The 24,417-nt window shown below is 51.7% G+C and overlaps 7 protein-coding genes across 7 annotated transcripts; 3 read left to right on the top strand and 4 right to left on the bottom strand.

The window, feature by feature from the left end:
- Window positions 1–262: 262 nt before the first annotated feature.
- Window positions 263–1,219, top strand: CTRU02_205328 (proteasome subunit beta type-2; the record flags this gene model as incomplete). Its single annotated transcript, XM_036722627.1, has 2 exons — window positions 263–388; window positions 533–1,219. 2 exons carry the CDS (start codon window positions 263–265, stop codon window positions 1,217–1,219), a joined length of 813 nt encoding a protein of 270 aa, XP_036585524.1.
- Window positions 1,220–2,041: 822 nt separating this feature from the next.
- Window positions 2,042–4,340, bottom strand: CTRU02_205327 (uncharacterized protein; the record flags this gene model as incomplete). The annotated part of the gene is made up of 3 exons (XM_036722626.1): window positions 2,042–2,138; window positions 2,200–2,338; window positions 2,393–4,340. The coding sequence occupies 3 exons, from the start codon at window positions 4,338–4,340 to the stop codon at window positions 2,042–2,044; spliced, it is 2,184 nt and encodes a 727-aa protein (XP_036585523.1).
- Window positions 4,341–11,184: 6,844 nt separating this feature from the next.
- Window positions 11,185–12,280, bottom strand: CTRU02_205326 (RNA recognition domain-containing protein; the record flags this gene model as incomplete). Its single annotated transcript, XM_036722625.1, has 4 exons — window positions 11,185–11,838; window positions 11,893–12,002; window positions 12,058–12,183; window positions 12,232–12,280. The coding sequence occupies 4 exons, from the start codon at window positions 12,278–12,280 to the stop codon at window positions 11,185–11,187; spliced, it is 939 nt and encodes a 312-aa protein (XP_036585522.1).
- Window positions 12,281–13,028: 748 nt separating this feature from the next.
- On the top strand, window positions 13,029–14,533 carry CTRU02_205325 (copii-coated vesicle membrane protein; the record flags this gene model as incomplete). Its single annotated transcript, XM_036722624.1, has 4 exons — window positions 13,029–13,221; window positions 13,297–13,477; window positions 13,541–14,306; window positions 14,360–14,533. 4 exons carry the CDS (start codon window positions 13,029–13,031, stop codon window positions 14,531–14,533), a joined length of 1,314 nt encoding a protein of 437 aa, XP_036585521.1.
- A 2,291-nt stretch (window positions 14,534–16,824) lies between these two features.
- Window positions 16,825–19,486, bottom strand: CTRU02_205324 (manganese resistance protein mnr2; the record flags this gene model as incomplete). The annotated part of the gene is made up of 3 exons (XM_036722623.1): window positions 16,825–17,101; window positions 17,156–19,075; window positions 19,137–19,486. 3 exons carry the CDS (start codon window positions 19,484–19,486, stop codon window positions 16,825–16,827), a joined length of 2,547 nt encoding a protein of 848 aa, XP_036585520.1.
- A 1,605-nt stretch (window positions 19,487–21,091) lies between these two features.
- On the bottom strand, window positions 21,092–22,832 carry CTRU02_205323 (ribosome biogenesis protein; the record flags this gene model as incomplete). The annotated part of the gene is made up of 3 exons (XM_036722622.1): window positions 21,092–21,232; window positions 21,286–22,159; window positions 22,210–22,832. 3 exons carry the CDS (start codon window positions 22,830–22,832, stop codon window positions 21,092–21,094), a joined length of 1,638 nt encoding a protein of 545 aa, XP_036585519.1.
- Window positions 22,833–23,123: 291 nt separating this feature from the next.
- On the top strand, window positions 23,124–24,168 carry CTRU02_205322 (ATP synthase subunit 4; the record flags this gene model as incomplete). The annotated part of the gene is made up of 4 exons (XM_070204536.1): window positions 23,124–23,154; window positions 23,257–23,732; window positions 23,841–24,063; window positions 24,143–24,168. The coding sequence occupies 4 exons, from the start codon at window positions 23,124–23,126 to the stop codon at window positions 24,166–24,168; spliced, it is 756 nt and encodes a 251-aa protein (XP_070061640.1).
- Window positions 24,169–24,417: the final 249 nt, after the last annotated feature.

The following is a 24,417-nucleotide window of genomic DNA, read 5'->3' as shown; positions in this document are numbered from 1 at the left end:
CCAATCAACGCTAGATTTCTTTGGTGGCAGGGTGCCTCACGCTGCATGAGCTCCCCAACCAGCGGGCAACCACTGAAGGCAGCTTTTAGCCTCGTCATCAGCTCCTGCCTTTCCCACGTCCCCTAATCCTCCCCACGTCCAGTCGACCATTCAACTGAATACCATCTACCACGACTGAACGACCGCGAACATTCACACGAACTTGACGACTAGGAAATAACACATCAACACCGCCAGGGGTTAGCAAGCCAAGTCAGCAACCATGCCTGGCTTCGACTTCTCAAACTACAACCGCAATGCGGCACTCCATGCCCGAGGCGTCCCCCTCCCCAAGGCGACAAGCACAGGTACTACCATCGTGGGATGCATATTTGACGGCGGTGTGGTGGTTAGTACTCCCTATTTTACAAACGTCTACCTATCAACCAGCAAATTGAAGAACCCTTTGTTTGTCTTGCCTCATCATACCGCCCTTCACACTGCCAAGCTACCCACCCCCTCGAGGAGCCTTAGCAACTAACTATCCTCCCAGATCGCAGCCGACACAAGAGCAACCTCAGGCCCTATCGTAGCCGACAAGAACTGCGAAAAGCTGCACTATATTGCCCCTCAGATCTGGTGCGCAGGTGCCGGAACCGCCGCTGATACCGAGTTCACTACGGCAATCATCTCCTCCAACCTCGAGCTGCATGCCCTGTCAACAGGCCGCAAGCCCCGCGTTGTCACTTGCATGACCATGCTCAAGCAGCATCTTTTCCAGTACCAAGGCCATATTGGTGCCTACCTCGTCGTCGCTGGCGTCGACCCCACGGGAACCCACCTCTTCACTGTCCACGCCCACGGCTCTACCGACAAGCTCCCCTATGTCACGATGGGTTCCGGCTCCCTCGCCGCCATGTCCGTCTTTGAAACTCAATGGAAGCCTCAACTGAACCAGGAGGAGGCCGTCAAACTAGCCAGCGACGCCATCCAGGCCGGTATCTTTAACGACCTGGGCTCCGGAAGCAACGTTGACGTTGCCATCATTACAAAGGACAAGACGACGCTCAAGCGTGGCTTCGTCAAGCCCAACGAGCGCAGCGCCAAGCTGAAGAGTTACGCCTTCCCCAAGGGCACCACCGCTGTCCTTAACGAGAAGATCATCAAGAAGAACGAGATTGGTCGCTACGTGAGTGTAACGGAAGTGCCGGCTGGCGAGGAGATGGAGGTTGATACTTAAGCGCGTTGATGGTTTATGAAGAAATGGTTTTCAAGGGGCTTGCTAACAAAGTGCTCCCGAGACGCGGAGATCTTGTACCAATACACAGAACTGTGGCCATAGAAGGCATTGAAGTAAACTTTGCCCCGAATGTCTGATCCTGCCAATGTGCCATAAAATATGCTACTAAGAAAGCAGGAGGGAGTGCCTCCACATGCATTGTGCCCATAGAATTCCTTCTTTTTCGCCTTCCTAGGAAGACATTGAAGAGTAAAACACAATTCATTTTTGACAGGGACAATGTTATTACCAGGAAGACGCCGCAGCCTGGCACACGTGAGAATGATAGTCTGTCATTGACCTAGATCTCGGAAAGAGCTTTTCCATTCGCCTTACTACCGCCATTACGCGAGGCAAAGCCTTAATTTTTGTACGACAAAGAAATTCCCTACAGAAGGCATCGCCGTCCTTCTTAAAGCAATTGTGGTATATACATAGGAACCAAGGGTATGTTCAATCAAGGTCTGTACACGCTAAACGGAACCATCACTTTTGTCTCCCCCTGTGACGCAGAGTGGAGAACTTGCTTGTCCCCTTGCATGGGCGTTGGGACAGTCCTGTCCTCCCTCTGCTCACATGTAGCGTGCCTTGTTGAATGCAGAAAATGGCAAAATTCCCAGCCACAAACTTAAATGCCCAGTAAAAACAGCCGCACTCCGTAGAGCCAGCTTCCCAAAACTCCGAGGATGCGGGTATGAAGGTGGTGTGTCGAATGCAAAGGGTCATGATCCATGAAATGCCGCTAGACGCTGCGCGCAAAAAAGAACTCAAAAAGACTGATCACTAGCCGGTCTTGATGCCGAACCTGGTGCGTGTTCTAGACTTGCTGCGAGCCTTTTTGCCATTGTTGTCATCGTCATTGTACTTTGCTTTGTGGATCCTGTGAAGTGCATGTCAGTACTTTTAGTCCCCTTGATGAGCTAAATAGAGGCAATACATACCAGCTGTTGCCGACCATGTTCATCCCTTTGGCTTCTGCTTGTCTATAGAAGCCCGCAGCCTTTTTCAAGTTCTTCTTGCATCCAATGCCTTGGGCATAGCAGAAGCCTGCTTCGGCCATCGCATCGACATCACCCCAAGCTGTATAAACTGTCAGTTACGGGCTTAATGAGGTGAGTAGCGATTGCAACTTACATCCAGCGATTTCAAAGCAACGCAGGGCGAGGCCTTTGTCTTGCTCAATGCCCCATCCGTTCATGTGACTCACACCAAGCTCATAGATGCTCAAAGCGAACTGTGCCTTACGCGTCCTCCGCTCCATAGCGTCAACAAACTTGCCCTCCTTGACGTGGTCTTCGTCATCCGCAATTTCAAGGCTAGCACATTCGGCAGCCTTTCTCAGCCATTCAACACCCTCACGCTGGTTGGGTCGCATGCCCCAGCCATGTCTGCAGGCCAAAGCGTACAGGAGCATGCCTGTTGGGTTGCCGCCCCTGGCAGCGTGACGAAGATGATAAGTGGACTCCTTGACTGAGCCGTTTTCATGGCACTCGATTCCCTTAGCCAAGTGCTCCTCGGGGGTCATATCCGCAGTGGTAGGGGCACCCGAAGCCTGAGATCTAGCTGCCTTGAGAGTACTGTTCGAGTCAGTAGTAGCCGTGGACATGGCAGTCTGGCCCCGGACAGCATCATGGGCGGGAGAGGTGAGGGCGCGGCCTCTCTGATCATCCTCCGAGGCTTGGCTTTCTGTGGAAGGGCGACTGGGGTTAGGAGATGGTTGTGGTGCCGGACCGCCACGGTTTTGATCCGGCTTAGTCAAGGTGATGTCGTCAGGAGCGCCGGGTTCAGCTGAGCTAGAGGGCCGGGTTGGGGGTGAAGGAGGCGCTCCACGGTGGATGGGTTGAACATTGCTCGGTTGCGTCATGGGCTGTTCCCACTGGAATGATGCTTGCGGATGAGGATCCAGAGGAACTGATCTCTGTATGGTCTTGCCTCTAGGAAGCGAATACTTGGAGTAAATGTACGAAGGTGCAGCCCTTCCATCGTCCTGCATATGGTCCGGAAACCCTTCGCTGTTCATGCTAACAGGAGTATTGGCGGAGTCGTCGTTCGCAAAGATGAAGGAAGGCTGGCTATCTGATGAAGCTTGGCGCGTGGGCGTTTCCAGACCAGGGGTACCTGCACGGCTCATTGGTCTTGAGAAGTTGAAGGATGGTCGTGGCAGAGGCATAGAAGCCTCAGAGCTGACCGATGGAGACCGCTGGAAGGGCCCAGGTCCGAGGCCAGGGGACGCAGCTGGCACAGCAAATGCACTGCTGCTTGAGAGCTTGCGTGGGGGTAAAGACTGAATAGAGTTGCTCATCGAGTTATCGTCAGTCGCATTGTCGATAGGTGAAGACATTGAGCTTGAAGATCGCGCTATAAAGTTGGGCCTTGGGGGAGCCAGACCAGGGCCATCAAAAGAGTGCCCCTTGGTCTTTCCAGGAGATCCCGTAAGTGAGTTCTCGCGGGAGCGTGCTGGCGAAGGCAGAGGCAGTGAAAGGTCCTTTCGTGGAGGTGAGGCTTGAAGGTGGGAATCGCTAGCCGGCTGCTCCATAGGCGTAGGAGACTGTTCTCTTCTGGCGCCAAACAGTGTCTCATTTTGGCCTTCAAAATCGTCTATCGGACGTCCACGCATCGCATCGGGAAGCGGCTGCGATGGCAGGGGGATATTCTCGTCGGGAGTAGGAGGTATTCGGCTCATTCGCGGGTGGACTGATCTTGGACGGTCCTTTTCGGAGGGGAATGCATCTTCCATCTCTGTTCTCAAGCCCAATCCTGGATTCTGAAGCTCAGGGAGTGGCACTTCCTCAGAGCCAGAGTCGTTAGACATTGAGCGGAAGTAATCAGATCGGCCTTGTACGACCAAGGGGCTCTCGGTCGTCAGGGGAGGGAGCCGGCTCATTCGTCTTCCATCGCTGTTCGCAGCAGCTTGCAGCTGCCTCGCCAACAAGCGACTCTGCAGGGCGAAGGCATCGAGAGGCGACAGTTCGGGGGGTGCCTCGCCTGCAACGTGAAGTCTCGGGGATCGCAGCGGTCGTGATACGTTAGACATACTCGAAGGGGCCCGAAGATCGATGAAGTTGGGGCGTTGGGGCGACATGGTCGGTCGGTTTTGTATCGCGACTTGGTTCAAGCTACCATGCAATGCGATGCAATCGTCGTAGGGGCCGCCCTAGGGTGAATTGGGGAGGTTGACGCCAGATCGGACTAGGCGATTAGGCGGTCCGCTGAGAGTGGTTGGTGGTTGGGATGCTGGCGGTGCAAGTCGTGTCTCGGCGGAAGGATTAATTATGGCGTCAGTCCAAACTTGAGGATCCGGCAAATAGGCCAAATGGCAGTTTCGATGGCCCGATGGTGGTGTGGCTGAGAGGAATGCTATGGGCGGCGCATGAACAATGAGGAGAGGCCAAGAGGTCTAGAGGTCGCGGTAGCCGGCCGGGTGAGGTGCAGATCGACGTGGAATGGGAATTGGGAATCGAGGTTTGAGACGCGGTTCAGGTAGCGAGTGTCGTTATCGGATACTTAGTTGCCCAGATAAAACAGGACGAATGCCTCGTTTATCCGATGAAGAAACAAGAGGAAGAGGTAGAGGTGGAGAGATAGGTAGTTGCAGAGACGAAAGCAGGACAGGCTGCACTAATGAAAGGGCGCGTGTGCGTTTTTAGTTTCCTGCAGTTGGATTGATCTGGTTTGGTTGGTGGCCGGCGGAGAAAAAGAAGGCGCAGCAGCCAAGAAGGAAGTCGAGACACAAAAAGAAGGATGTGACAGTGTTTGGTTTGCCCGTTCGGTAGAGGTTAGGAAAGGGGGAATAGGAAGACCAAGAGGAGGGTATCAGAAGGTCAAAGGCCCAAGTCAACCCAGGGTTCGCTCCTTGACGGCAAGACCAATTAGTTTGAGGGAACTTCTCTTTTGCGGTCTCTCGCCGAGAGGAATAGGACGTTTTCTCGACAACGCCAGGCCGGTACCGATCCGTCGCAAAATAACAGATTTTGGGACACACGGGCGAGGGCGAGGGTGAAAAGATCGAAAGGGCACGGGAGAGGAAAGGAAAAGTGAAGGAGAGGATCAGAAGCGAAGCGATCTATCTCTCTCTGTTTCCCCCAGAATCGGATACGAGAGGACCTGAAGGAAGTGATAGGTACGTACCTTTTGCTCGTCCAATATGGCGCTGTACCGGTAGTGACTGACTTGTCAGCAGGTCGATTGGGAGTGGTTCAATCGTGGAGACGGAGCGAACAGACTAAGTTGGGCCTAGCATCACCGCACGCTAAAGGGTACCTTAGCACAGCATACGCAGCGCTAGACCGCAAGGGATAAGTTAGCACGACATGTAGCCCACGACGTTGCCCAGGGCCCCATGCGGTCACGGAAGCAGGGGGAAGGCAGGGGTATTCCCTTGCAGTCATTCATTCGGATTAGGGGAGTGGGGAGAGTGTGTAAGAGAGCACTGCTGCATTGCAGACACACACACACACTGTTGAATATCAGACAACACATCCTCACAGCACACCTGCAGTCCCGCAGGAAACCGGATGCAGGTCCAGTGCTGCCATTCAAAAGAGTACATTGGGGGAGAAGAATAGGGCCGTCGTCCAGTCCAGCCCAGTCCAGTCTATTTCATCACCGATGCCAGGTTATGGGCACAGGCATTGAATGGCAACTCGGTACACTCGCAGCAAGCCCCCCCCCCCCCCCCCCCCCCCCCTCTTTTTTTTTTTCTTTTTTTTTCTCCTTCTTTTTCATCTTCTTCGTCCCGTCGAACCCTGGCTGGTCTTCTTGGGCATGAACCGCTTCCCTATTGCTCACCCGTAACGTTCTGGGTGCCCGCCTCCCCACTCCCCCCTTCAAGCCCTGTGGGAGGTGGCCCCGCCGGTGTGGCCCTGCGCTTTAGCTGGTAACGGCGCTCCCAGTCCAATTCTGTCGCTGTCACCTCGTCCTTTATGCCAATGCGTCGTCGGTAGCAGACCGTAGCATGGTGCTAAAACGCCGTCTAAGCTACACTATGGTACGGTGCCACAAGCCGTTTTCTTCCTGGACCGTCGACAGACCACACTATATTATGCATCACCTCTTGAATATGAATGTGGCTTGGCTTTAGGCGGTGGCAATCAGGTCCCGCTGGTTCGCGAAGGTCTGCAGATCCAATTCGATGCTCAGTCGCGAAGGCGCATCGGCTGCTACTGCGTGAACACGAGTCGGCGATTGCGGTCAGGTTGTGGATGGTTAACTTCAGGTCGAAGTGCCTAGTCTGCCGTTGAATCGATCGCCATCCGTGCCTCATCACCACCACAACAGGTGCAGTGAAGTAGGCATGTGTAAGCTGCGGTGGGCATGAATCACGTCAGGTGGCCCTGCTTTGACATGAATTGATGGTAAGGAACGGGAGTGTAGAGAGTTCCCTTTGCGCCTGGGTAATGATGGGCTGGATCATGTCCAATTTGCACAGCGTACCGTACCGCCTCAAAGGAGCCGGAGGATGGATGCTACTTTTAAGACACCCTGACACCTTTCCTGGCCTGGCTAGAGAACAGGCTCAGAATGGGCTTGATTACGCAACCAGGAAAGGCAAGTTGGCTCCCTTAGTCGAGCAAACATGCCCCAGGACGTCCCCCGAATGGATATTTCGGGTTTGGCCACCTTCCAAACTGCTTCCTTCCTACCTTCTCTTCCTCATTGCAAGATGGTTGCTACTATTAGCCTTGTGGCAGCAACAAGCCCTCCGCCCCCCGCTCCCCGTCACCAAGAATAGCAACTTCTTAGATATACGGGACCTGCTCTTGTCTGCTCATTCTGGTAAACATGTTTGATATCATTCTTCTATCTACCGATAGTGATTATGATGACGACGTTGCTGTTGCTGATGCTGCTCGCTCCCCCTGACCTCCCTTACCTGACGCCATAGCTATCTCTCTTAGTAAGGCTCTTGGGCCTGGGTGAGGCGACCCTCCCCCCAAAACCCAGTTTCTTAGCGGATGGGCAAAAGACCTAACTTTAGCAACAGTGCCGCGGCGCTAACACGGGCGGAAAGCCGGCCTAGAACACGCTGCGCCAGAAATCTGGACCGACCATGGAGTGATCAACACTTGGTGCACTACCATCAAGAATGGGCACCATTATGTACAACCTCTACTTGCTCCTACGTAGATCTCAAAGTCCTTTCCTCCCCGGCGCGTCAGAAATTCAGGCTGCCCAGGTACCAGAGGCTGAAGGACAGAAGCCAGTCCTTTCATCATCACGCTTGCGACGGACCTGCCTTCCCGGCCCACTTTGCTTGTTCAACCGTTTTCCTTTCCTTCCGTCCCTCTCGAAACCTTCCGCGAGGTTGCTGGAAATTACGGAGCCGCTACGGAGCCACAGAACCATTCATCCAGCAACGAAAACATGGCCATGTGTCGTCTTGATCGTCGTCGGTCATTGGCAATGGGGAAGAACCACCTTGCAACCGCCTAAACCCCCGTCGCATACAGCCTCCTGTCTTTCTCAAATTGCAACGGAACAAGGCCAAAACAAAACGGAGCCACATGCCACGGACGACGGTCCAGAACAACATAAACAATTAGACGAGAGGATAGAAAAATTAAGGTCGCACATGACGAAGGCCTCACACGGACAACGACGTCCCTCCCACCTCTCTTTCCGACCATCATATCCGTGCTAAGCCATTCGTTTGTTCCGTTCTAACCCATATGCTCTTGGCCCCCTCCACCTCGAGCGGGCTCTAAATATTTCGCTTCCCGCACTTGCAGCTTTATTACCCCTGAATCAGGAAGTCATCCCCGCGTTTCATTGGCTGCCCCCATCGCAAGCAGAACGAGTATTATCACAACAACCTTCTTTTGAGCTGCTTCCCGCCCGTTCTGTGGTGTTAGCTGCCGGTAGATTACCACTTGAGGGCGCCTTTGTCCGCGTTCAGTACGACCTTCTACTTCGACAGGACCTTATGGATACAGGCAACCTTATCCGAGCGACGCTGCACTAGTGTAATATATCGGGGACCCCTTCTTTTGTTTCCCCGGGATAAATTATTGAATGCAGCTTAATTAATGACGGATGCTGCAAGCCTGCATGCCATGCATGACACACACACACACACACACACACACACATGCTAGCAGTGAGATCAGAACCAGGAAATGGAGACTCTCTTCACAAGCAGATGACCTGCATTCAAGTCCACGAAATTGGAAAGAGGGAAAGAAATTATTAAAAAAAATCAATATTCTTTCGGCTAGGGAAATTACACGGCTGTTCGATTTCCTACGTCGATCCTTGGAAGGACGCGTCAACAAGACTAGAATCGAATGCGTCCAAGAACAGCCCGCTGCCATTTAACACTAACTCTTCCAGGGACCCAGGAAGGCCATTAGGGAAAATAGCTTGTTAAACTTCTCAAGGCCCCTCCATCCTTTATTAGGATCTTTCACACACCCTATGTCACTCGTCCTGTCCAGCATCCTACAACCATACAGTTTCGTATCAACCGTCAAGTTGTTTCAGCCCGAGCCTATCATCCCTCCCACCCGGACATTCGTCCTTCTTTTCATTCGTCCTTTGCAGAGCCCTCTAAGATGAACCTACTTTACAGTCCAGAATGTCGTACCCAATGGCGGGACAAGCACGCTTCCCCATCTTACCGTTGCTGTTCGCCGCTTTGACACGTGTGTATAAATCCGAAATTTCTGGATGCTACTGCAATGCAATATTCTGTCCACTAACATCCGCCGACGCAAACCCCATAATTTTTCTTTCTTTTCTCTCCCTTCTCTCCACACCCCCTGCCTGCATGCTACAAGTATGAGATTCAGGAACAGCGTTACTCTCTAAATGGGCTTTTGGTATTCTGTGAGACATGTGGCTGTTTCGTGCAGACTAAACTGCACGAATGGGACCACCTGCATCAAGTCCCACCATTATAGAAAGCCTTGATATGAAAACACACTCGTACTAACAATTTTTTTTCGGCTACTCTTTGTCTCTATTTTCCTTATTATTTGTTGCCCTCCCTGTCTCCGAAGTTCATGACCTAAGGTGGTCTGATCCGCGAAACAAATGTTCCAGAATGTTCAACTGAGTAGGTGTCGTATCGCGGTGGTCGGGCAGTGGATATGAAGGACGGATGAACGGACGGAGTGCGCACGTTAGCCCCAGCCCTGAATGTGTCCGAACTAGACTCATCCCATCCATTGCACTCGACCATCTGATTTCATCCTGTTGCTTGTGCTGCCCCCATTGTACATGGTCACCACCATAACGCGTGAGTGGAGGCGCTTGGCCATAGGCTTCCGCTCATACTATATCATCGTAGCCGCACAACATGAGCCTCATTCTTGGCCGCATGAAGGAGTACCATCCTATTAGCCGCGGTACTCAGTAAATCATTTCAGCTTGATTTTTTTTTCTTTTTTTTCCTTTTCTTAATAGCATCATTGTGCAACAGAACCAATGCCGACCTTCAATTGACCTACCATCGTGCTCCGTCCAATACAATCCTTTCTCCCAGTGACCGAAGCAGCCAAAGACGCGAACACTCCAGAGCAAGCAAAGTATCGCATTCACATATGAAAATCAGGTTTTGTCACGTTTCCAACATATGGTACCGTTTGCCTGCCCCATCAAAATTTGAGACGACCATGCCGCACATACAATAATAACCCTGGTCAGCATCACCGGAAGCACCGCGTGGCCCCATTCGCCTTGTAGGGGCCGGGCACTTCCTTCGATTAGAGTTGGACTGTCAGTGTCAGCTTGTGTATATACATCGATCGTCTCTTACCTCTCCTACGACTGACCTGGAAGAGTAACGCCAGGCCAACAAACCCATAAAAAACCGAGAGAAAAAAAAAAAAAAAAAAAGAAGAAAATAAGGAACTAAACTTATTGCCGCCTTAGACGGATTGACCATCCTGTAGAGTGAATCCTCAGCCAAGGCAAGCGTCAACATGGGTTGTGATGCTAAAAATGATCATCGTTTCTTGGCCAACTGACCCTCTTTCTGTCTGCTATTCTTCGTAACCCTTTGTGTTGAGCCGCAGCCGATAGGCGCAGGCGCAGACGCAGAGTGCCGCAGCTGGTGGGGTGCCAGAGAGACCTTGCCAACGGCCAACATCTACAACATAACCCATCTTTCCCCAGAGCTGCACATCACGCACACACGTCGATCTATGGTCATGCTGCTCGGCTTAAACCGAAACCCTCGGGTGTGAGTGGTTTTTTTTCCCCTTTGAAGTAGCAATTGTGGTATATTTAGACTGCCTATCGTCCTCGTGATCCTAGACCTTGGCCACCAGAGAGAAACTGCCTTCCGGCCCCGCCTCCCACAGGCCCCATTCCTGGAGGCGCAGCCGCGAAAAAAAAAAAAAAATACGCCTGTCCATCGCCAACGCCACCTTCCGACGTCCCCACACACCTGTGTTAAGGCGTGTCCTACCGAGGCTTGAGTTCGGTTGCCCGGTGAGGTTATCGTGAGATCGATGTCGGTCTCTCCTTGACCGAGGAAGGAATCTGCCATGGGCAATTGAAGAGTGCGTCATAGCTAGAGGATAAAGTCATGTCCAGTGGCCCCCCTTATAGGCGGATCTTGCCTCCTCGCCCTTTGGTGACATTGATGAGAATATCGTCTCCAATAATAGCCTCGTGTTTGCCCCTCACCACAACGCCGGACAGGTACCCTCCGTCTGGTAAAGTCCGTCTTTGAGACTCCCATGCTGGTTAGCCTGGTATATCACGGCCAGGTACTATAATGCCGACAACTCCTTGTTTCCAGAAGTGAAGCTCGTATTTGCATAATTTTTAGAACATCATTCGTTTCGTTAACAGTTGATGTGGCGGATTCCAGCCGAAAGGTTCCACCGACATGAACAACTATACGATTCGAATTGTCATTTGATGTACCGCGCCCTCAAAGCCAAGCCTAGGCTCGTGCCTAAATAGCACCGCTGACGTGTTCATCGCCTCTGGACACCAAAGCTTGCTCGCAACGCCAGAATCTGTTGCCTCTCCGCCTCTGGAAGCATGTTGATTGTCTCCATCGGCAGCTCCATGACCTGCCGCATCAGCGCATCGGGATCCTGGCCCAACGGTGCGGCGGCAGCCGGGGGAGGCGGCGGAGCACCATAGGTTGCCTGCTGGGGCGGCGGCGCATACGGTGTGCTGGCAACCGGTGGGGTATTGTTGGCGCCCGCCATCGGCACCGGAGGGAAGCCAGGGGTAGGCTGAGGCGGGTAGCCGATAGGCGCGGCCTGGGCGGGTGTAACAGACGGCGCACCACCAGGTTCGAGGACAGAATGGATCGCTTCGGGGGATACAAGTCCCATGAGCAGCAGCGCCTGGAAAACTGCATATGCCAGCTGAGGAGCCTGCTGGAGGAGTTCCGTTGCACGCGCAGGGTCGGTAGAGGCCAGGGCTTTCATCTGCGTGAGAATGTCTAGGAGCTGAGAGGGAGGAAGAGTGTTGAGAGTACGGGAAATGGCGTCGGTGGCTGTGACATTGGGCGGAAGCTCCTTGCCGGCAGGCAGAGGTGGCAGAGTGTTCGATGGCGCGGGGACGGCGGCTGGGTTGTAGCCGTTCGAGGCGTGAGCGGCGTTACCACCATCGCGGCCCTATAGCAAGTGTTAGTACAAAATTCCAGATTTTCAACCATTTCCAAAGCGCACATGGTTATCGTCATTGCCATCACTTCCTCCTTCATTAGAGAAATCCACTCTCAGTTTCCTTCCCATGATCTCATAATCATTGAGGTTGCGGACCGCCGATGCCGCAGAGTCTATGTCACAAGTCAGTGGCAACTTCTTCTTCTTCATCCAGTGCGCGAATCTTACCATTGTCGGGATACTCTGCAAAGCCGAAGCCTTTCGGTCGACCAGTTTCGCGATCGTAAACGAGGCGGAAATTAAGCACCTTGCCGGCGCTGCTGAAAATGTCGCTAATCTGCTCCTCGGAGAGACCTAACGTAATTGTCAGTACAGTTTCTTCGGTATTAGCATGAGACCTACCGTAGGGAATGTTTCCCACGAAAACCACTCTGGAAGGCGGCTTGGACATATTGCCGTCAGTCGCGGTATGGATTGAGATAAATCGATCGACTCGAAACTCGCTCAGCAATCGATTTGAAGCGTAAAATTTGCGTCCGTAGCACGTGTAGTGTCTCGCGATCCCTTGTGTGTAATATTCGTGTCTCTTACTCGAGTTTTATTCGAGATCAGGACGCGACTTTTTGATGTATTCTAGTTGAAGGTTGCTTTCTTCATGCGGGAGCCTCAGCCTTGGTTGCCAGGCTGGGATTTTACAGTGGGTCCGAGCAGCTTGAGCACGGGCCACCCCATTCTTCGTTCTGGATTCTTTCCAGTGCCGTATGGCATTTTCCATTGGCCGTCGGCCGACATTTACCCAAGGACCGGGTCCCACTATGCCCCGTGCGGGACCCCTGAAGCCGCGTTCTTAGCGCAATTGGAACTTGAGGGGGCTGCGTGGCCAGAAAATAAGTGAAGGTGGCCTCTACGACTTGCGCCCAGAGCCTTTCGCTTCAAACGACTTCGTTCCAAGACAGCCGCAGTAGTGTTGGTGCGAGCCTTCTCAGTTCCGTTCTCTTCTCATGATTCAAGCGGGGTTTCTCACTTCTTGACATCAACCTCTCCTCTTAGAAACCCACACTCCTTTCCCTTCTCAGGCGCATCCGTTGCGACATCCTCGAGACTTGCTTATTCCCTGCTTGACGCTTCGTAGGGCCCGTGAAGCTGCACGTAACTTTTGACAAAGGTCGACAGCAGCTTCCCACCTTTCGATTTCCACCATGCCGGCGAAGTCGAGATTTACAAGGCTTGATGCCTTTACAAAGACGGTCGACGAGGCACGCATTCGAACTACCTCCGGCGGAATCGTCACCATCGTGTCGTTGATTGTCGTTTTTTGGCTGGCTTGGGGAGAATGGGTCGACTACCGGAGGATAGAGATCCATCCTGAGCTCATTGTCGATCAGGGAAGAGGTATGGGCCTCCTTTTTTTTGTTTTTTTATTATACCGACCCCTAGAACTTGGGAGCTAATCCACGCTTGGTACAGGCGAACGCATGGAGATTCATCTCAACATGACGTTTCCCAAAATGCCCTGCGAACTTCTTACCCTCGATGTTATGGATGTTTCTGGCGAGCAGCAGCACAGTGTTATTCACGGTGTCAGTAAGGTTCGCCTTCGCTCTCAAAAGGAGGGAGGCGGCGTCATTGATGTCAAGGCCCTGAACCTGTAAGTTACCTTTTGACTTACAACAACGGCCCGAAATTGCCAAACTGACACAACCCCCAAAAGCCACTCTCGCGAAGATTCCGCCCAGCACCTGGACCCCAACTATTGCGGCCCCTGCTACGGCGCCCCGGCTCCCGCGAACGCGCAGAAGCCTGGCTGCTGTAACACCTGCGAGGAAGTTAGGGAGGCGTATGCGCAGGCCTCGTGGGCCTTCGGTAAGGGCGAAAATGTCGAGCAGTGCACTCGCGAGCATTACGCCGAGAAGCTGGAGGAGCAGCGCCAGGAGGGATGCCGTATTGAAGGCAGCCTGCGTGTCAACAAGGTTGTTGGAAACTTCCACCTTGCCCCCGGCCGCAGCTTCAGCAACGGAAATATGCACGTTCACGACCTCAAAAACTACTGGGACACTCCTAGCGATGCCCAGCACGATTTCACCCATATCATTCACACTCTCCGCTTCGGTCCCCAGTTGCCTGATGCCGCCACCAAGAAGATGTCAAAGCGAGCCTACCAGTGGACTAACCACCATGGCAACCCGCTCGACAACACCCACCAGGAGACCAATGACCCCAACTACAACTTCATGTACTTTGTAAAGATCGTGCCCACTTCATACCTTTCGCTTAACTGGCAGAAAACGGCCTCTGTCGGGCAAGATGAAAGCTATGGGCTGGGTCTACTCGGTCATATGGGCGATGGCAGCGTTGAGACTCACCAATATTCTGTGACGAGCCACAAGCGTAGCTTGGCTGGCGGTGATGACTCTGCAGAGGGCCATCAAGAGCGCCTTCACTCCCGGGGTGGTATTCCAGGTGTCTTCTTTTCCTACGTAAGTCCCTCCAGCCTTTACTTTCGTACTCAAAAAAGCTAATCAGTATTCAGGACATCTCCCCCATGAAAGTTATCAACCGCGAGGAGCGCGCAAAAACGTTCACTGGATTCTTGACTGGGCTTTGCGCCATTGTCGGTGGTACTTTGACTGTCGCTGCTGCCGTTGATCGCGGTGTCTTTGAGGGAGGACTGCGCATCAAGAAAATGCGCTCCAAGGACCAGTAGAAGGGGTCGGTAGATGGTTGTATGTAATCTATACGTGTTGACATTCATTATACGCTGTGCATCAAAAGAGGAGTTTGGGTGGTTTGGGAAAGAGGTTTGATTACTATAGTCGACGCATTTCAAATGCTCGTTGAGCGCTCCATGGTCTGACCAGAGTTCTGATTTTGGGTGCTTTATGACAGTAAGTCCTTAGGCTAAGCAAACACGATTGGTATACTTTTCGTTTGCATGATCATCTGCCCAGCACTAGGGGGTTTCAAATGGTATAAGGATCCAGTTGTATTTGTTTCATCAAACCAAATCTTTGAAATGTAACCGCCATGATTGATCTGAGGGGTCGTTGTTCAACGTATGGACAAATCTAATGGTCGTTTTCCCTCTGAATGGCATTATGATAGTCGATTAGGATCAAATGCCAGAATTGAACGTTTCTTTTTAGCACGACCGTCAATCAGCGCCTTGTAATCAGATGGTTTGTCATTTCGGCCAACTCAGACGATATTCCTGAGAACGGCCCACAGGGCGTTGACGAGTCTACCTACATAAGCGCGCCGAGTTCTCGAAACTTTCTTGGCTTCTTGGTTCATTCTTGCCGCCATAAGTCATGGTGTTCGAAATTCAGCCGACATAATCCGAGATGCCGAGATTGCCGGTCTCAAGTATAAGTCCAATCGGTTAGTGGGAAAGCAGCGACTGGAATATCCTGATTTCTGCAATTTCTCCAGCCACTTCATAACAATCGGATGTCCGTGGCAAGCTCGTCCGGGGAAGCTATCTCCGTTGATATGTTCTTGAACATGCTGTCCAAGGCCGTGCTGACCATTCAATGGCTCTGTTGAAGAAATTAGAATAAAGGTGAAGTAGGCCTTGCGTTGTTGGTAACGACAATACTCTGTATGTCCATAACTTGAAGATGTTCTGCAAGCGTGGCCCCGCTGTCTTACCATCTACCGTTGTTTATGCTTAGATGATGAGACAGCTCTCTATTTGGCCTGCCTGTTTATCACAATCCTGCGTATATTGTCCTAGAATCATGGACAGATACTTTGCAGTAGTATCTGGATTAATGCTACGACGTAATCTGCGTTCAGACACGGCCATCCCAAGAGGTAGCAAACCACCTGGCGAACCACTCCCCTCCAAATTTAATCAACAGTTTTCGATCAACCCTCGTCTAGGCGCATTTAAGTCATGAGTCCAATATCATATTCTTAGTCCATAGCTTGCTCACCTTGTATCCGGATTTTTAAACATTCAACCGCTATCCCTTGAAACCCAAAAATACAGGATTTTCCAACTTCTTGTATGTAAATCGAATTCCGACGTCAAGACAACTTGGATTGCTGATTTTGACGCAATAGTGGTCGAGACTCGTCTCGTTTGATATTTCAGGTTCTGCAATATCGTTCAACCTATTTCTTCCGTCGTATGTGTCCACGCCTTTTCTTGAAAAGCGACAAGAAATACTTGGTACTTCAGTTGCAAGAAACCAGTTGTTTGCAAACCTGAACCAGTGATTAGTGATTGTCGACCTAAATTCACAAGCGAAAGTCATCCTGTCCATGGGTAATATGGTTTCAGTGGCTGGTATATGCTCATCAATTAAATATCTCAACAAAATACTCGTCACACGTAATTAGCAGTGGCCTTTCCACTTTTTGCTTTGCCACTCTGTGCGCGTCCGGTACATCCTTCGAGGCCTTCCGACCTTACTTGGAACGGCGCATTTCTTTCACGCTCGAGGAAGCAAACCCTACAAGCTATACTTTTGCCGAAGCAAGTCAACGTTACAGTGGTTTGTAAACCTTAGTTTAACGTAGAGAATCAGGACTTTGCCGTTTACCTTTTATGAAGAGGCAAATGAGCCACTAGTTCTGGACGGCAATAACTTTAAAATTAGCCCAAAGTGTGGGAGTAATATGTGAACGATAGTGTAGTTGGTGCTCCGCATCACCTATCTTCGGTCTGTCAGATTATCATTACAGTGATGAAGGGGTGCAACACAACTACGGGGAAATACAGAGGCGATTTGCCATTGTGGTAGAACCGAAGTCCCGTCGCGTACGCAGTAAGTAATGTTCTGGTGGAAAGGGCTAAGCTCTCTAAAGAGAATGCCAGCTATACAGCCTGCAAGGAATATATGATTTGACATTATGAAAGATTGGTGTACCAGTACATGTTCTGTTTGCCCGTCCGTATGATGCACCTGTTCTATATTGGCACCGTCGTATGCTTTTAGTCCAACCAAACGCCAACCCCAGCGACATATCCGATTCAGGGAACTCTCTTCTTTATACAATGTTGTAAACTCGCTTCGCAATCATGTAACACGCCAGGCCAAACGCCAAAAGGCCTGCCGTGATGGCCCAGAACCATTTGAGGTCGCCCTCGTATTCTTGACCAGGAACCCACACGTTCATACCCCACAAACCGGTGATGATGTTCATGGGAAGCACGATAGTACCTAGGACCGTTAGCTTGCCGAGGACGTCAGCCGTCTGCTCCTGGCGCTCGTTCATGCGAATGTTTATCTGCGCGAGATAGTTGGCGTGAGACCGGGCAAGGATTCTGAGAGATTTTGGTTAGCTCATCTTTTCATGTGAAAGAGATGGAGGAGCCTACTTTTCATAGTGACTAAGATTGGACGTCATGGTCACGATATGATCTTGTATATCACCCAAATACAGTCCGATATCAGACCTTGGAGCAACTTCCCAGCGCTCATTACAGCGCTTTGCGAACCCTTTGATAACGTCCGCCTTGTTGCCCAGTAGACGGTACAAACTCATGACGCGCTTGCGGCAGTCACCTACACGTCGAAGCATGTCTCCTTCAGAACCAACTGTTGTCCCTGTGTTGCTTGCCTTTTCGTCAAACATGTCATTCTTGGAATCTTCGGAGTGAGAGTGAAGCCTCAAAATAGCATCATCAATATCATCAACCTCGTCTTCAATGTTTTGAATCAAGGGCACGAAAACGTCCGTGATGTCATCGATGATCGCATACGAAATCCAATCCGAGTTGACAATAAGATAGTCCTTCAACTGTCGAATTCTCCGACGGACGTTGGCGGGATGTGGTGTCATAGAGAAGTGGAAGCTGATGACGCCTTCACGGAAGACAACCACATACATGTTGACAGGTTCAAGGTAGTCCTCGCTGTTTTGGTCCTGATCGAAGGATCGGTAGTTGACGAAGTAGTAATGGCGGAACAGTTCTACCTTTTCTCGTGCCTCCTGAACCATGATATCTTCTGCTGTAAGTGGGTGAATTCCAAAAGCCTTAGACAGGACCTTCATCTCTGCCTCCGTTGGGCTAAGAACATCGAGCCACCACACAGGTCTTTCGCCATACCTCGGTGCTTTCACGAGCAGCTCCGGTGTTTGAGTGGTCTGATTGCCCACGACAGGAGATCTGACACCCGTGGGTGTGCGGTGAACTGACCCGGCTCGTGAGCTACCGCCCGAGTTCTTTTCTGGGGATGCGACACCGTCTCTTGGTTGAGTATTTGCCAAAGATGGTTGCCGTGTTGGTGCCCTGGATTCTCCATTCTGACCACCGTGCGAGTGTTGGGTGTTGACCTGTGACAAAGGTATCGGATCGCCATCCTCATCACTGTCCTCACTCTCATCATCGGAGAGGATACGGGGCTCAGGGATAAACAGCTCCTGGAAATTCCCACCTGGCTGGACAAGCTCTGAAATGGTCTGGCTGTGAATGGTACTCTGAAACTCTTCGTTGAAGTACGTGAATCGGTAGGGAGACTCCTCCTCGGCTCGATACCATTCCCGGGTAACTGGGCGTAAGCGACCATTGATGAGTTGAGGTTCAGTAATTCGCTTGACGCGTCTCTCCTCGGACCGCCCTTCCTTTTCAAAGCGACTCCATTCTTCAAGAATGGACAGGTCAGGCCAACGGCGACGGCGACGCCTCGGCCGGGGCTTTACCGTGGGGTCCTGTGAGTGCAGTTCCTCCTCCCCGATCTCAGATATCCCGCTCGGGAAACAGACATCTTCTTGAGCTGTCAATGCGATGGTATTCCTTCGTGCCAAGTCGGGCGATGACTCATTTCGGCCTTCGCGGTCGGAAAGAGACCCAACGCTGTCATTGCGGCTGCCGCGAGGTGATGCACGAATATCGATTTCGTCGTCGTGAATCATAACATCTCCAAAACTCAGGTTTAGTGGATCGGAAGGTCGGAATTGTGGCGACCCCGGCATGGACGGGGGATAATTGACGTTGTAACTTTCTCCTGGAAAAGACGGCGCAAGCTTCGTTCTTGAAGACCTGCTGGATCCGCGTCGGCTCACACGTTGCCGGGGATCGCCTGAGCCGTAGCCTGGAAACACCGGAGCTGTTGCGGTACGCTGAATTGACCTAGACAAGAGAGGTGCACCCTCGTCCCATGACTGCTCCCCATCCTCTCCGCTGTCATTGACGTAGGCGTTCCGCAATCGACTGCTCGTCTGTGGTGTCGTGGTGGGAAAAGGGCCGGAAGGCGTCATGATGGAAGGTCGTCGAGTCCGGAGAGATTGCTGGTCTCTGCAGGTAGGGATTAGCATATTTTGTGCCTTTGTAACCTCCGAGCGGCTTGCGCTCTCACCTGTGATCTAATAGAGCCTCGCTCTCAATGCTGGTATTGCTTAAATTGGAGCGATGGAGATAGAATTCTTGTCTCTCGGGTGTGGCTTCCGGAGCTTCGTCGTGCGACTCCTCGGGTAAGACAGCAAACGACTTGCGCCGATTGCGCTTTTTCTTGGCTCCGCCACGATGATTCTTTCGCCGACGAGGCTGTGAATGCTGTCCGTTCTGATCATTACCGTTCACATTGCCAGAAGGTGTCACCGGAGGTGGTGCTGCTGTCGAGCTGGAGCCTGGCGCATTAGACTGTCTCCGGGGTGTAGTAGGTGTTTGGAGATGAGCAGCTAGGGGTTGAAACGGGTTGCCAGACATGTTGATGAGGGAAGAGTTATATGTCACACCGTCTCCTTGGAGCGCTTATGTGCGCGATGCTATGGTGCCGTGGGTCGGCGTCGGGTAGACGCAGGCTAGGCGTGGGCCAAGTCCTGGGTGGTTGGTGGCTACGGGGCTGATTCCACGTGAAGAATGGCTGCGGTCAACCGGGGCCGATGTCAGCTGTGTAGTTTGGGTGGAGTAGGCTAGAAAGAGCACAATAATAGCGACTGTCGACTTAGGAGCTCTGTAAGAGATGAAGAGTATGTGAGGCGCCTTGGTCGCAGAGTTTGCAGTATCAGGCGGTTGCCAAGTACAGGAAGTGAAGGCATAGAAGGTACTGGAGGGGAAGTGCGCGTTGGCGCTAGGTGCCAGGAGAAAAGTCTGCGGATCGTAGAGGAATTGGAGTTAAAGGTGATGCATCCGTTGCTTTCGGTGATGTCAGCGAGGACTGGAACAACCCAGCGCCTCCCCAAAGGCTAAGCTGCTTTTAGTGCTCCCAGGACCCAGCACACACCTTGCTGAGACCCCGCCGTATTGGCTTCCGTGGCCTCTGAGAGGTCCGAGAGCAGCTCACCGTCCCTCCCCTGGCGACTTCTTATCAGTGTTGGGCTCTCAGTGGCTCACTCTGGTCACCTCTGAGGATTGGCATCAGTTGTGATTCACAGGCGCCGAGCTTACTACTGCATTGGCCACTAAGCTGCCATCCCCGCAGTAGTTATGGAGTCGTCCAGGCCTGGGTCATTACTCTCAGTGTCGCGTAGTACCATCTCCAGGCGTTCCTTGCTGCCCATGGTCTTCCCCGACGCATAAAGCTGCCTCCACTTGTCTTTCATCCGATTTAGCACTACACTTATTTAGATTGGCCCGACTATACTCCTTGCCTCACCGCTCACAGAGCTGGTTGCTTTAGGCAAGTGGGCACGCGGCATTCCAGCATCCAAGACCTGAGTCCTGGCTATCGTCCCAAGAGCCGTTTCGACCATTCAAGGTGTAATTAGTTAACATCTGTTGCCGGACAAATTTGATGGTCTGGAAGTATCCACGCCAAAGATAGCTGAGCCTTTTGCCCTTACGATGTGCTCGAGCCCAAACTTGTCTGATGTTAGCGTTTCTGTATGCTGTACCACATAGACCTGAACAGCCGTTGCGAGAACTAGGAAGTTGATGGTTCACAAGAGGGCTTCTCCATTGACCTTGAAGAAAAGTCACAATCATGATCTATCACATCGGAAGGCGGCAGTTTGTTCGTCTTGTGATACAGCGACTTGAACGACTGGCGCTTCGAATGCAGATCGACTGCATAACATATACTCTGGAATCGCAAGTAACTACCTTAACCCATCGGATCATATCTCCACCATATGTCAGACAAGCAGACTTTTCAAATGCCTTGAAGCGAAAAGTATCTTTCATGATTCATAAGTGCATTAGGAGCCATACGAAATAACGATGTAATCTCTTAACTTTTGAGCTGCTATCTATGCTAATTCATTTTACGCCCGGTATCAAGATGCCAGTTATTACACAAGAAAACCCGTTGTTGGCTGCGGAACAGCACAGCACTCTTTCTTCCCCCCTTATTCACCCCCTTTATTATAAGCATCACTGGAAGCTCCACAGCTTTGTAAGCAGATTGTCCTGAACCCCAGACTCAGGATCGTTCGGGAGAAAGACCCGTTTGGGAATCTGGAACTCGATTACTGGTGGTTTTCTAACTTGCTTGGTCATCTCTGCTTCGAGCAGCTGCATAAACGGTTAGAATTTCGTTCCTCGTAGCTTGAATCTATTAAACTTACACTGCCATAAGAGTGGTCCAAGAAATCCTCGATGTTATATGACTGCTTGGTGAACTGCTCAGACATGATCTTGGCAATAGTTGCCACATTAGGATGGTAGTGTGACTGTAACTGCACAATCTCCCATAAGCAGCTCTCAATGGCGCGGGTCTCCATAGGGTCCGTCTCGTTTTCCAAAAAGGGGTCGTCGAGACCTTGCTTCTCCATGAGGGCCTTGACATCCGGGTCTCTCGTCTGCCTATGGATCATAAAGGTACACAGCGGGTGCCTTTTGAGAATGTTGTACATCCAAGGGACTATGTAAACAATGGCGCTGGGAGGCGCATTGAGACTAAGTCGTGCGAGCCTTTTGATAAAGCTTGCTACTAGCACAGCCGGTAAATGAGTTGAAGCGAGGAAAGTGTCCATCAGGCGGAAAAACCTTGAACGGTGTTTGGAGTGAAGAATGTCGCGGTCCAGGAGAGAGTAAAGCTTCGTGTAGAATGACGGGTAGTCCAAGTTTCGCTCCTTGATGAGATAAAACACGCCAGACAGCGCGAGAAGTGATATCGAGCCACCAGCATCGTAAGAATCGGTGAGAAAGTCGGCAAGTAGCTCGGGCCGAATGAACCAAGGTGCGATTTCGTTGGACATAATATCCAATACCCGCTTGCGTTGCTCTTTTGTTGAGGCTAGCTTCAAAACTGCGAGCCAAGCGTCCTGGCCTTGCTTTTTGTGCTGATTCAAGGAGTTGAGGTTGTGCGACTTCTTCTTAGGCTTCTCGACATAATACTTTTCCAGTTCCGTGGGCAGATTGCCGATATTAGACAATAGCTCAAATGCGTCGTCAAAGAGTTCGTCCTCCGGCATATCACCTGGTGCTTCGGCCAAGGCTCTGTAGGGAATTAGTATACATGTAACAAGACGGGGGTTTCCAAAACGTACTTAATAGCCTTCAGCGTGCAGAAGCGGATATCGTCATACACACCCAAATACTTCTCAACAAACTCGAGACGGGCATCGTCACTATCCGAGTTCAAAAGAGCAGTAAGAATCTCCTGCAGAAAGTTCTGCGGAAAGGTGTACTCCTCTCTATCATTAAGATGCTGAGCCTCAGCCTTGAGACACCGCATGGCCAGAGTCAATGCTGTCGCTGCGAGATCCTCATCACCGAGAAGCTCGATGAGCACTAATTTGTACTCGAAATAACGGTCTTTGAGCCATTGGACAACCACCGATTCCTTCTCAGCGAGACCTTTTCTCTTCACAAGGGCCCCAGCGGAAAGCAATCTGATAAATACTCTGCAAAGAGCCACGGACGCAAGAGCAGCTGCCTCGGGATCATTCTGGAATGTCTTCGCGATCTGAATCAATTTCGTGATGTTGTTGTAGTGTTTCTTCGATTCCAAAATCTCATTCTCAAGAAGCAGGATTTCGGCCTGAGGGTCGCTCTCATCGCCACTGCCCTCAGATTCTGATCCAGACTCTGATTTGGCGCGCTTCTTCGACTTCTCCTTTATGGGAACTCGTTTCCTCTTTAGGCCTTCATCTGTCGCTTTGGTTGGCATTTTTGGCGAGTTATCCGAATGAATTGACAACGTTTGATATCAATCTCAAAGCCGATCTTAATTCTCAATTTTACAGCGGGTCCGGTCAAGATGGGAATTTTTCTTTACACTGCCGCCCAGTGACAGAGTGAGATAGACCTGGCCCAAGCGCCTCCCCCTTTGGATCCCGGAGCTTGCCTTGTCACGTGATACAACTTCTAACCGAATTAGCGCGATAAAACTCTCAACCTCACCTCTCAAGCTCCGAATGACCTCAAAGCCGTAATACCCGCATCCCCAGATCATCTCAAAATGGCGTCCCGCTTGGCTAGAAGCGCCGTCGGTACGTCGATACAATCCCCCCGAGCGCATGGCGTGTCAATTGGCCGCCCCGATGACGGAAAAGTCGCAGCTGGACATGAACGTGGATTTGGCTAACGCGCAGGCCTCCCTTTTGATTCAATAGGCGCGAACCTCCTCCGGCCGACCCTGGCCCGCCGCGCCCTCCCCGCCATCTCGGCATCAGTCGCCGGCGCCCGCAACGCCTCCAACGTTCCCGCCGAGGACCCCAAGAAGAAGGCCCAGTCTATCGTCGATGCCCTTCCCGGTAACTCGCTTCTCTCCAAGACCGCCATCCTCTCCTCCTCCGCCGCGCTCAGCGTCTACGCCATCAGCAACGAGTACTATGTCGTCAATGAGGAGACCGTCGTCGCTTTCTGCCTGCTCGCCGTTTGGGGCGGTCTGATCAAGTACGGAGGCCCAATGTACAGCGAGTGGGCCCAGGCCCAGGCCGATAAGATCAAGGGCATCCTCAACCAGGCCCGTGCCGACCACACTCAGGCTGTCAAGGGCCGCATTGAGGACGTCCAGCAGATGTCCGGTGTCGTTGACATCACTAAGGCTCTCTTCGAGGTTTCCAAGGTACGAACAACAGATGACGTGATGGAGGGGCTTCCGAGCATCGGACGAACGGATGAGAAGAGTAATACCTTCTCGGAGCAACAGGAAAGCTAACGGTAATGTCTACAGGAAACCGCCAAGCTCGAGGCTGAGGCCTACGAGCAGGAGCAGAAGACCGCTCTTGCCGCCGAGGCCAAGGCTGTCCTTGACTCTTGGGTCCGCTACGAGGGTCAGGTCAAGCAGCGTCAGCAGAAGGAGCTGGCCGAGAACATCATCGCCAAGGTCACCAAGGAGCTTGAGAACCCCAAGGTCCTCCAGCAGATCCTCCAGCAGTCCGTTGCCGATGTCGAGAGTAAGTCTCCAGCGCCAATATGACCTCCGCCATCGGAAGTAGTTTGGGCATTCGTTCGCTAACCCATTTCCCCCTCCAGAGATCGTCTCCTCCAAGGCCCAATAGATTCCCCGACGTAGAGTCTGAGCGAGAAGATTTCTTTTGTCCAAGGGGTTCCCTTGCGTGTCAATAAACACCTGTGCATTAGCCAATTCAAGAACTTCGAAAAGAACGACTGGACATCTGCTACGTGTTGCGTAAATGTTTAATTAGGAGAAACAATTACTCGACAATTGATTCACAATCTTCAAACAGGTCTGCTGCTGCTAACGATATTCTCATAACTTGGTTTATTGAGTCACCATCTGTCGTTCA

Source organism: Colletotrichum truncatum, assembly GCF_014235925.2.
Source record: "Colletotrichum truncatum strain CMES1059 chromosome Unknown Contig_0003, whole genome shotgun sequence".
In the NCBI taxonomy this organism is placed as follows: Eukaryota; Fungi; Ascomycota; class Sordariomycetes; order Glomerellales; family Glomerellaceae; genus Colletotrichum; species Colletotrichum truncatum.
The sequence above is the reverse complement of the archived record's forward strand: the minus strand, read 5'-3'. Positions and strand labels throughout refer to the sequence as shown.